The 12,512-nt window shown below is 39.3% G+C and overlaps 1 protein-coding gene across 1 annotated transcript in view; it reads left to right on the forward strand.

Annotated features, from left to right (window-relative positions):
• Positions 1–12,512, forward strand: part of LOC104279373 (dynamin-3) — a gene marked incomplete at its 5' end in the record, with an annotated part of 154,307 nt that overhangs the window by 82,956 nt on the left and 58,839 nt on the right. Inside the window, one exon of the mRNA XM_009876641.1 lies at positions 9,990–10,099. Within this exon, the coding sequence (XP_009874943.1) occupies positions 9,990–10,099 (110 nt within the window). The remainder of the gene's footprint in view (positions 1–9,989; positions 10,100–12,512) is intronic.

Here is a 12,512-nt window from a genome sequence, read left to right on the forward strand (position 1 = left end):
TGGAACTGACAAAGGTGATCCGTCAATAAATTAAACAAGTTCTGCCATCACACACAAAAAGGTGATGATCACATTCAAACAGTCGTGGTTATTTCTGTATGAGGATGTCTCTTCCCTTCCAGTGGTGCTGCTCTAAGCTTCCCCAAAACGTGGTTCCTCCTGCTGACATCTGTCTGATTTCACCATCTGCTGTGGTATTTAAAGGGAGCATGTGGCCAAGACAGTAGGATTTGTCCCTCCGTTTCAGTTGTGTGTCATTGAGTTGTGCTGTAAGCTTGACGTACTTTTCCCTTAGGGCGGTGCTGGAACAGGACCTCAGTTTTCTGTGTGCTACTGCAAGTGAACAGCTGAGCAGCACAGTTGAAAAAGCTGGCAATGTGTCGAGTGTCTTTCATGGCACAGACATTCTCATAGGGAATAACAACTTCCTGTTATCAGAAGAGAGTTGCTTGTGGGTGAGCAACACTTGGACATTTTCATTTGAAATGCAGCATCTGCAGATTGAGAACTTCCATGTTTGGTAGCTCTCCTACACACTCTTTTCTTCACACATACTCCTAGTGGTCAGAGTCAGTAGTAGACTGCCTAGCACCTTGCAGTCAATTTTTTTTAGTGACAGTAACTTTAAAGAATGCTTTGATGTTGCATCTTTTGCTGCTGTGCTCTAGCTCTTGATTGTTCTCAAGTCTAATAGTTTCATGATGTCTTGGATGGTTCTACTAATCTTTTTTTTCCCCACGTTCCTACGCCTGCGTTCGTCAGGTTCCTTTTTGTGTGTTCAGTTATTGTTTAGGGTTTGCTATGATAAGATCTGCAACCGTGTTCAAGTACCTACCGCAGCAGATGATGTACATCGAGAAGCGACATTGTCTTTAGAGGCAGAGACAACTTAAGGTCAGTTGGAGGAACAACTTTGGCCGTGAGCTTCATGAGTGTTTCAATCTAGGGCAGTTTCATGGAAACAATCTTCCTGATGAATGTTTCTTAGGAGGTTTCAATCTAATAGCTATTAATTTCTAAGGGTAAAAGGTTGCAGATTTTTCTGCACATCACCATAATTATTTTAGGACCTTTTTTGTCAAATTCTGAGACACATTTCAAAACCCACTCCCTTCCAAGATTTGATGGCATGTGTCACTTAGCATTTAAAGGTAGTGTTCTTGATATAAAGTAGAAATAGTGCTTGATGATTATGGTGTATTCAGTTTTCTTTGTTTATTTAATATAGGAAGATCCTCAGGGCTATTTATGTTATAAAAGCCAGAAATGTTATGGTAAACAGGTGTTTTTCTTACTCTTTTGTTATAATTCAGCAGTTCTCCTTTGATGAAATTAAGAAGCCAGAGTATATTTATACATGTTACATAGAGCAAGGAAGAAAATGTCTTCAGACAGTTGTCTCAGAAATTAATGTTTTCCATGATCTAAGTATCTTAGCTTGCTTAAAAAAAAAAAAAGAGAAAAATCTGAAATGTACCTTTCAAAAAAAATGCTGCTATTAAAAAAAACAAATCACAAAAAAGGAAGGGTGGTGGGAGAGAAGTCTTGACACCAGAAGCTCTGTCATAGCAGAGTTTCTCTTGGATGTCTGGAAAAAGTCTTATACTTCTGGGATGCTTTCCAAAATATTTTCAATGGCCATTGCCACAGGCGTGAACTTCTTAATGCATTTTGCAGTAACCTCCACCACAGTGAAACTGATTTCTGCCTGAAAGCTTTTAATGATAACAAGCAAGTAGGGCAGCGTAAATGTCATGAACTAAGTTGTGTGTGTGTATTTTGTTGCATCTTCAGGAGTCTTGCAGAGGCAGATGCCTTAGGAGAATCCTCCTTAATGTTTTTTACGTAATTATGTAATTGCATATCTATCATTTTGATTTTAGTAAAGAGGGGTTTTTTTCCTACATGTACGAAGGATCTAGAGTCTCTGCATATACTTCATTTGGTACCCAAAGAAAAGTACCTGGTGGCTTCCTGAGTTAGAGCTTTTTTAGGATTCATTTTATACAAACTGAGATGCATGCAAAAGCTAGAAGAGTTTTACGAAACACCTTTCCAGCAGAAAACAAGGTACTGTAGCAAAGGTGTGTCTTTTTCATGTACCTAACGCAGAATTTCAGAAAGGTTAGAAATGAGCAGGTTTCTTCTTATATGCAAATTAAGAGAGTTCAGGAAACTCAAAATACAGTTAAGCTTACTGTTTTTTTTCCCAGTCTTAACTTAGTATTCCTAAAGCAAGAGGTCATTAGAACTGGAGAGCTTCATCCACGCAGACCATCGTCTTCTCAAGACTGAAATTTGAGCTATATCTCTATTCAAAGAGAATAGGTTTCAGGAATTATGTTTTATCTTTGAATAAAAGTATCCCACCACCAAAACATATATGTGTCTGTGTGTGTACACATACATATAAAAGTATTTTTAAACATGCCCACATGTATCTGTAAATTGTAAAGTGTATGAATGGAAAGCTGTACGAAGCTGAAAAGCCAGCTCTCCCATGAACTGGTATGTCATTTTTACTCTGCACCTTCTGCCAGCACTGACACGCTGCACCAAAGCCCTTCAGCCTGCACTATCGCTCCCACAAACCACTGTGATTGTAGAATGATCCGCAGTATCTGAAGAGTGGAAAATAAAAACTTAAGCACCAGTAGAGAAAAACAAGCTGTCATAAGCAGACTTCATTGCAAGGGATAAAAAGGTCAAAGAATGCTTTTTTTTTTTTTTCCTTGTCTACCTTCGGAGCAGCCACTAGACGCATCCAGCAGATTTTTCCAGACTGTCAACTGGTTCATCAGTCGGGGCTTTCTTTCAATTTTAAATGCCAGCACCACTTCAGTGAAATTGCTGGCTTCTTTCCCAGACAAGATTTCTCAAATTCAAAATGACCTTTCAAGATCCTAACTAATAGGAGCTAAACAGAGATTTCCTCTTCATCAGGCCCTTTCTCAGGTTGATCCTTTTACTGACAGCACATCCCACGGCACAGCCCAGTGAAAGACCAACCCTTCCACTTGTGATAATAAACACTCCTTTTGAAAAGGAGCAAGCTTAAATCATGTTGAATTTGTTATATATCCTAGAAACTATTACACTTCTGTTTGATGCGCTGATTATGTAAAGGCACAGGAAGTACCAGCGATATAACTGGAATTTAAAAAAAAATTTATTTTTTTTTAAACCCAGCCATTCAAGCTCTGTACTAATACAATGGGGTGCCTGCTCAGCCACCCTTTATTACAGAGGGAAACGAGAGATGGATGGCGAGAAAGCTGTTTATCTGGGTACCATAATGTGGGATGCCAACCATGTGGAGTGAGCTTGGTGCAGCAGGTTTGTTAGCTCCTACTGAAGGGCCAGCTTGGTTGCTCAGCACAACATTCCTCAAGGACTCTGGTGATTCCTTGTTGTGTGCTGTGCCCATCCTCTCATCCAGGCAATGAGAAGGAGGGATTCACGGCTTCCCAGGTCTGAGCAGGTGGATTGTGAGGTTCTGTTCTGGTGTGTGCTGCATGGATGCAAGCTGCAGCTTCAGTTTCTTGTAAACCCTCAATTAAAGTTGGACAGCTGAGCTGCAAAATAGTGATGTAAAGACACCCTATGTTGGTGACCTTCTGTGAGGTCTTGAAGTATAGTAGGATAAAAAACTCCTTTCAAGAGCAACACTAGTGCCGACTTCTTGAAAGGATGAAGTAGTTTAAATACAGAGTTGTAAAGCATTGTGTTTGTATTCCTAAAGAAGTTTGAACAGAAGAAAAGTGCAGAAACAAATATAATACTGGTTCTTATGAGAGACAGACACTGTGGGAAATGAATAACACACTGCAAAATGAATGACAACACCAGACTATGGAAGGATTTAACATTAGCATCAAGTTTAGTCCCGTAGTTGAATTCAGAAGAAACACCAGAGATATAACACGCCTCTTAATTTTTTTAATAATATGTTCTGGGAAAAGGTACCAAAAAATTGGGGAAAAAAGATAGAAGTGCCAGGAGCATGCGTAATTGCCTGGAAAAGATATTTTAAATGTAAAATAGAAAAAAAAAAAGATAACCCTGAAATAGCTTGATTCTATCATCAGATGTCTCTTTTTTCAGCTGCAGTTTCAGGTTTGGGATTTTCAGCTTTCATTTATATCAGGAACTCATTATCTCCACCATGGCAGAAGATAAAGTCTTGCAATACTGAAGGAATATAAGATTTGATATTTGTGCTCTGTGCCATGTGCTCCTTTCTTCCAACAGTCTGGCTTAACTCGCTAAGCCATTGTCACATTTTTGTATTGAGTTTTTCAATTTCGAGCTCTCATTTTATTCTTTAGCATTTCCTTAGAACTATTTCTCTTACATGTTGCATAGTGGTTCTTTGTGTCTGTTGATATTTGATTATAAATGCACATACATATATATACACACACCTATATGTGATGGCTCTCTAATATGTCATACTGGATTATTCTTGTCAATGTAAATTATGTAATAAAACTACTCTCTAGGTAATGTACATCCGTTGTGGTGTTGCACAGCTACTGAGTTCTCCTGGCCCACAGTGAAAGTAGAGCAGGAAGGGGAATGGTAGGGCATCATGGAGGTATAATCCACTTGCCTGTGGAGGAGTCTCAGGAAGTGAGAGAATAATTTTTCATTTTCTGCCTTAAGTTTTTGTCTGAAAACTTCCACTTGAGCACGTAAAGGAATCATTTGTACATACGAGAATGCTTCTTGATGCCCATGTGGTTGGCTTTATTGAAGAATCAATCCATGGTGGTTAGAATCTGGTTTCAGTGGTCAAAGAAAAGAAACTCCTGGAAAAGTGCTTGGCTTCAGAGCTTTGTCATCAGCTAAAGCCATGGAGGAGTTGATTGAAGAAGACTGGAGGGAGAGATACACAGGTAGAAGAAATATGGTCTTCTCATCTGCAGCTTATTAAGTATTCTTTTGCTGTGCTTTTCATAAAAATGTTAGAATGTTTATGTACGCATTGTTTCTCTGTTAAAGCAGCTCCTTCTTCATTTTTTAGACAGTTCAGAATTATGTTTTCTACAGCTGTACCCAGGAACATATTCAGGCCTAAATACTACACTGCTAAGTTGTCTGTAATAAAATAACTTGCTTTGTTTTTCTTCAGCAGTTTGCAGTACTATGTAAGTTTCTCATGCTTCATTTTTCAGAGTATGCTTTAAAGCCAAGTGTGGTAAAGCAGAGACCATTGTGAAGATACTGTGTGACTTTCTAAACTCAGAGAGAAAAATAAACTGAAATAGAAACACAGTAAAATTCTCTTGGGTGTATTTAAAGTTAGAATATGGTTGACTCTTGGGTATTTATTTATAAGCTATAGAAGTTGCTATGAAGCGCCTTAATAGTTTGCATTTTCATGAAATACCATAGGGTAGGCTATTCTGCACTGGCAGTGAAAACAGCTCCAAGGTGTAAACAAGTCTAAGCCTTTTGTTTTCAAAAATAAACAGGCATATTTTCAACCCACTACCAGCATTTCCTTATGCTTCTTATTGTTTTCTTCTTTCTTTAATATAGATCACTCTGGCTCACCAGATTCACAAGTCACCATTTCTTGTGTCTGTTCCTGTTTGTAAAACGAGGGCAGTGACCCAGCCATCTAAAATAGTACAGTACTGTAGAACATCTTAATTTAGGTATTTTTTTTCTGCCTCTGCTGCTTAACTGCTTTGCCAAATAGTTGCTTGGCTTCAGTGTTTCATCTACACATATTATCACCCTGATTGTAGGGTACCCTAGTGATGCCCTGCCATCACTAGCTGCTTCTGGAAACAAGGTCTAGCTCGATGCTGGTGACTCAGGTAAGTAGAAGACCAGAGTAACTAATGTGGAAACAAATACAGAGAGTAGTACAATGTCACGTTGAGAATCTAGTTCAGGGACAGAAATGCCAACCTTTTTTATCCGCTGTTCCTAAGCTTTAATTCAAAACTGACCTCAATCAGTTTGATTTTCAAGTAGTTCACTTATTTTGGTTTATTAATGCCTAATACTTGTTCATGCCTAATACTAATGGCAGAGGCGTTTCATGGATACCTGCGTTTGCTATCAGTGTGCAGTAATTACTCAGGAGTTGTACTGGTACACAGAATGAATTCTACTGTAAACCAGCCTTTGTTCCAACTTTTCCAGTGTGACCTGCACTTCCAGTTGGGAGCTTGATTTCTTTGAACCCGTGGTCCCCACAGTCCAGCTTAAACAGGTTTTGGTTGGTGTCATAAGCCCCCAGTTGGAAACTGGTGTTCTTAAAAGCATTGAAAGTGGTGAACAAACTGTCTCAGTTCCGAGTGACGTAACTGAAACTGCGAATAGGCCAACCCTTGGGCTCAGACCTTCCTTTCTGAATCTGAGCATCGTATATTTGAATTGTCCTGCAGGAATTTTGCTTCTGCAGGATACGAAATGGGGAGGAGGGCTTGTCCTTCATGCTGCTGTTGAGCAGTAGCCGTGGCAAATAAAAATGCGACTCGTGTTTGGTAACTGGAAGAAGCTGAAGTTAATTTAACAATCTCTTTTCTTTGAAGCAAAGGATTTCTGTCCCACTTAAAATCCAGTTAGCTGACGTTGTGTCTGAGGTTGTTTCTTCTGCTGTTCTGATGGAGCCTACAAAATTCCAAAAGCCCCTGGCTGAAACTGAAATGAAGTTCATTAGCTTGGAAGTGCTGGCTGAGACCTTGCTGGGGGAAGGGGAGCTGCTGTTGTATTTTTTGCATCCCTTGTGCCATTTTGGACTTCAGCAGTATTTATTTTTAATATATTTAAACACTGCAGAAGGAAGGGGCAGTTGTAATATGGCATATTTACATCATGCTGTCAGTTCCTGGCAACTTACCCGCCTGTCGGAGAACAGAACTAGTCCATTAAGGATGTGAGTGCTACTTATGCCCATGAGTGGTGAAACATGGTCTCATGGGTGGGAAGGCCTCCTCAGGCTAACAGCTTGGTTTGTTTTTCTAAGGTATGTTATGGGGATTTTTTTCTAATTTGTTTTTTTTCAAGGAATGGGCCATACCTCCCACTTTTTCCTTCTTCCACTCTATATAGGAGAAAGAGAGGCAAAATCCCTACATGAGATCAGCGTGTGCTGGTTTTCCCCTCATGTCACGCTGAAGTTCTCTGCCCCATTATAAAAATAAAAATCTATAAATAAAAAAGAACAAGTGCTGAGGGGAACAAACTGGACCCACAGTTATGTGCATGTCGTCACTTGTAGAAGTGTGCCTAGCCCCATTCCTCCCAGGCTTCATACATTCCCCGTTTCTTACGCTGTCAACCTCTCAAGATGGGAAACATACACAGATAGTCCTGGCAGGAGCTTTTTTTTGCCCTGCGATAATATTAATTGAGCTAAGGCTGAAATGATGTTGGCCTCATCTGCCATTGAATTAGCTCATGCTCCATTTATATTTTTTCTTTTCTCTTTGTTTGGGATAAAAAAAAGAAAAAAGGTTGTGTTAGGGCTTTGCTGCCACACTTTATTTTCACAGTAATACCTTTCTCCTGGAATTAAGCAGTATTTAGGTCTGATCTCTTGTATGTAACATGCTCTCTCTGTTAGCGTCAAGCCTAGGCACCCTGTGATTTCCCTTTCTTGGAAGCTGCTCTGTCTCCACATGTGGGTAGGGCCATGTAAATAAATACCAGCCACTTCTTAGCCTTCAGTAGGCATTTCCGTTTTCCTGGTGGCTACAGAAGAAACCCTTTCTCACAGTTAGGCATCAAACATTTATAAAACTTTCCCGCTTGTGGAATTTTTGTTTAGACAATCAGATTCTTGGTATAGTTTTTCTCATCAGTTTCTATTTTTACTCCTGTGTGGTTGCTTGGTTTGTCAGTAAATAGTGACTGTCCGAACAAACACTTCACCAGAAACTTCTTAAATTTCTAGTAATTAAATAGTAAATCTCCGTAAGTGTATTCTGTAATAGTGAAGGATAAGTTTTAAAGAATTAAAATCAAGCTTATCTATTTTTCTTTGGTGTGAATGAATAAATAACATTCATATTTCTGTTCAAAAGATTTTCTTGGTTTATATAACCTGTGTTAAGTGTTTGAAATTAAAATCTAAGTATCTTACATTACCATACAGTCCAGCTTTCAGCTGGAAAAAAATAGTGCTTTTAATACAAAGTTTCATATGTGTTCTCCTGAATTTATATGCTAAGTTAGTTTTTTCAAGAGTATGTTAGCAAAGCTAACACATTGTTACCTCTTAAATGCTACAAGAACTATTGGGGACCTAAGTTTATAATATCAAAACAGGTTATATCAACAAAAATCAATATCAGAGGAGAGTGTACTTCTCATTTTTATACTTAAATATCTGATCTGATAAGTTCTTTATTTTCATTAACTATTATTTATTTACTTTTTAACTGGTAAATTATGAGTTCACTTTGTTTAGTTTACTTTATCTCAGTGGTAATAGTGACTGGATGACAGTATACTCTTCCTTCCCTGGAAGCAGAATATAGATATGAACTCTAATAAATAGCTATAGACTGGCACAGAACCAGACCCTTTCATCAGAATTCTTAGATGAGGGAGTGAAGAATATGCATATGTATGATTTTTTTGTGGTTGATAATTTCTAGAATGGCTAGGCAAGAGGCAGCTTGAAAATTCATCAGACACTTTTTCTGTAATACTCCCACACTGGATTTGATAATTGTGTATTCAACAAAACAAGACAGTAGAAATTGTTCTTTTCCAGAAGAGCCTTTGAAATATGCTTTTTCCTCTACTGAGGCCTGTTACGAAGCTGTCTAGGAAAGTGAGCTGTTGTTGGACATGTCACTGTATTTTTATAGTTTCACTCTCAGATACGTTCTCATCCAGTTTAGTTTTGCAATCTGCTGAAGCTTAGCCAAGTTGAGTTGCCTCTGCCCTTGCATCTCGGTCTCACTAGGACTTCTGCAAGTTCGGTGTAGGGGAAGCTGCTTTTGTGTATTTCTTCTGGGAAATATATATTGAGAAAAACGAGTCCCAGTTTGATTTGTCCCTTTTGCCCTGTTTTATGGCACACAGTAAACTGTTATCACATACACAATTCTTACCTGAACCAACCACTGTAAGTGGTCTCCCAGTTCCTGATTTTCCTGCAGGTGCAATGGGCGCTAGACTTTTCAGCTAGTTCTGGTCATGGCTAGACAGAGACTAATCAGTCTTGCTTCACGTTGGCAGGTAAGGGACCATGAAGGAATCCTAAGCTTTCAACTTTGGTGATTTATTGAACTTACGTAGAACGACTGGGTAGCCAAATTGATGAGAACGTCACTTGGTATCTGCTGCAGAAATTCCAGGGCATAAATTTTCTCTCCACTTCCTTGCTGTTGTGGTAATGGCCGCTGCCTTAACGGTACCTTAATGACCTTGGAAAGCTGTTAAATTCTGTACTGTGTTAGTATATTTGCAGTGATTTTATTGTGATGTGCAAAACCAGAACGGAGCCGTGGGGGTACAAGTGTTGTCCCTCTTGTCTTTGGTTTGCTTCTACTTAGCATCAGGTGTATTTGCAAAGCAAAATAGAGAGGTTTTGCCCTCATCCATTAGTACGAGGACTTCAAGGAAGTTTAACACAGTGGGAAGAGCTAATGTTCTTAAGGGATTTTTTGTTCTGACTTCATAAAGTACATTGGGAGTGCTACTACTCCTTAATTTGGAGTGACAGGAATCAAGAAGCCTAGAAAAGGTGAAATTAGAATCATAGTGATTGTGCTGTAAATGAGAGTTGTGATGGAATTTCTCCATTAGGAAATATTTTGAAAGGGTCAGTGAAAAGCAAAACTGGAATTGAAGTTTTATTTCTGTTGCAGGTATGTCTATGAAAGATAAACAGACATTTCAGTTTTGGATATTCCCCTGTGACAGTAAATGTACTGAAGGCATTACCAGAGCTTACTGAGAACAAGCTTCTTCGAGACTTCTCACATAGTGTTGTTTTTATCTGTTTTGTTTTCTAGGAAAAAGAGAAGAAGTATATGCTTCCTTTGGACAACTTAAAAGTGCGAGATGTTGAAAAGAGCTTCATGTCTAGCAAGCATATCTTCGCGTTGTTTAACACGGAGCAGAGGTAAGGAAATGTGTTATTCTGCAGATTCTTCTGTAAAACTGTATCTAGCTGAGCATTTTGGTGACTGAGAATACCTCGTATTTCCACTATGCTGGGTGAACAAAGATCTTGATGCTCCTGATTCATCTGCTTCTTTGCTGTTGCATTATCGTGGGATGGAAGGTTAGTGTCCTCCTAGCCACTCGTGGGGTGAAACAGCTCCACGATTCGTCATCTAGTTCTTCTGTATGGCCAAATAATCATTTCCTGACCCTATTTGTGTATTGTTTGGCAATCACCTAGGCTTACCAAAACATTAATGACTTCTGTGTCTTGTGACCAGATTGAGCTAGTGTAAATCACAGAAGTGTCATTGCTTTGCACTTTCTCCAGTGGAAAAGCTTGCCTGCCTGTAATCTTAGGAGTCATTCTACTGTTTGTTTGGGTTTAGATACTGCTGAGTGGAGAACAAATGAGATTCCTCCGTTTCCCTAATTAAAAGAATCTTTGCTTTGTAGTGTTTGCCTCATAATTTTCCTTTCAGGCTCCATCCTCTGATTTAAGCGTGTAAGGATTCTCTATGGAATTCTATTCCTGGTGCACACTCATTTCAGATTACTGTTCACAAATAAGTCAAGGAAATATGACAACACTTAAAGACAGAGTTAGTGTCCTTGAAAGTATTTTTTTTTACTTTTTTTTTTTTTTACTAGAGGAGGGGAGTTGCATTTGCAGCTGTCTTAATGGAATTGCATTTCAGGAGATAAGGTGCAAATTCTTTTTCAGGAAAACAAGTAAAACTAATTCTAGTGGTAGCATGGATGCTACCATGGATGCATGGTAGCATGTTTTCCTCTCTGCTCTTCCTCTCCTAAGTCCCTTCACACACACTCCCCCCTCGCATCGCCAAGGCTTGGCAAATACATTCAGATGTTGTTCAAGATGATGAGGACTTGGATGTGGCTCCCTGCAGAGCCAGCTGTTGTTGCTCCTGTACTGGCCAGAAATAGTCCTTTCAGAAGCAAGGAATGCCCCTCCCTCCTGCAAAGCAAAAGCAGAGCACAGGATTTCTGGGCTGTCAAGTTTCTGCTGGCCCTAGAAACATGAGGATGCAACGTGAGTCTCACTCTGAACAGCCTCATGAAGACTTTGCCTACATCTGCTGACATCTCAGCTAGCCTACATGTGGACATTGTCTGCCAGGAGATGCCCTTTGAAAGCATGTCGCACACATACTTGCTGGGAATAAGATTTCAAACACTTGACCACTTGCATTTCTGAAGCACAGAAACAAGCCTTGAAAAACTTGTTTTTAAAAACATAAATGATCTTCCGATGCTGAAAATTACTGTAGTTCTTGTTATTCTGCTATAGATACGTGTGAATCGTCCCAACACTGCCTGTACATCAGACAAGAAACATAACGTCCTGGTGGCTTGATATCAGCTGTACATATTAAGTTCCTTCCATGGGAAATCTGTTAATTTTAGCTCATTGTTTCTCCTTTGTTTTGGCTAATGGCTTTGAATATTTTCATCATCTCAGATACTAAGCACTGAACTGCTGTGAAAATCCAAGAGAATCATGCATTTCCATTAGCAAGTTTGGGGTTTATTTGAGTGTTATAGAGCGGCGCGTTAACGTTTTTACTGGATCTTCATGCACACTGGACAGCAAGGATTTCAAAATCAGATGTCTAAAATGTTTGCCATGTCTGTAGTAACCCTGCCCGTTTGGGTTGTGACTAGACCCTCCAGCATCTGCAAGCTGCTCTAAATACACCCCTGTATGTATAGGGGCATGTTAAGACATGACAGCACAGCACTAAGATGACAAAATAACTTGGCCTCGGGAGAGGCTGTTTATAGACACAGCTTAAAAGGAGGCAGAGGTTGTTCTTGAAGAAATATTTATTGAATTCTAATTACAATAGCAGTTCCTCTGTTACTGTAAAACAGCTGATTTTTGATCTTTCTAAAAGTCTGCCTGCTGGCACAAATTGGTCAAAACAAGTTGAGTGTCACTGTCCGCTGTCTCCTAAATTCATAGATTGTGCGAGCAGAAGCAGGAATAGTGGAGCTTGAGTAGAGTAATCTGGTTGTCAAGTGGGGACTGTGTTCCCTGTCCCAGATTCTTAGGGAAACTGAAGCAAGGGAGTCGGTAAGGATCTGTTGAAACAACGAGTCTCCTTATAGTTTTACTTTATGCTTATCCATCGATTTCTGGTTTCTGAAGAGGTGTATGTGAACAGGGCTTGCTTTTCTAAATTAATGTAGTTTTCTGATTGCTATTTGGGGTTTCTTTGGGGGTGTGTGTGTGCTGATGATGGTTTTTGTAAATTAAAAAAAAAAAAGCAGTCGGGAAAGATATAGTCTTTCTCTTTTTGAGTTTGCCAACTGAGGGTTCTGCTTATGGAATCATTTTGCTATTTAAG

This window comes from Apaloderma vittatum, unplaced genomic scaffold (assembly GCF_000703405.1).
Source record: "Apaloderma vittatum isolate BGI_N311 unplaced genomic scaffold, ASM70340v1 scaffold2799, whole genome shotgun sequence".
Classification (NCBI taxonomy): Eukaryota; Metazoa; Chordata; class Aves; order Trogoniformes; family Trogonidae; genus Apaloderma; species Apaloderma vittatum.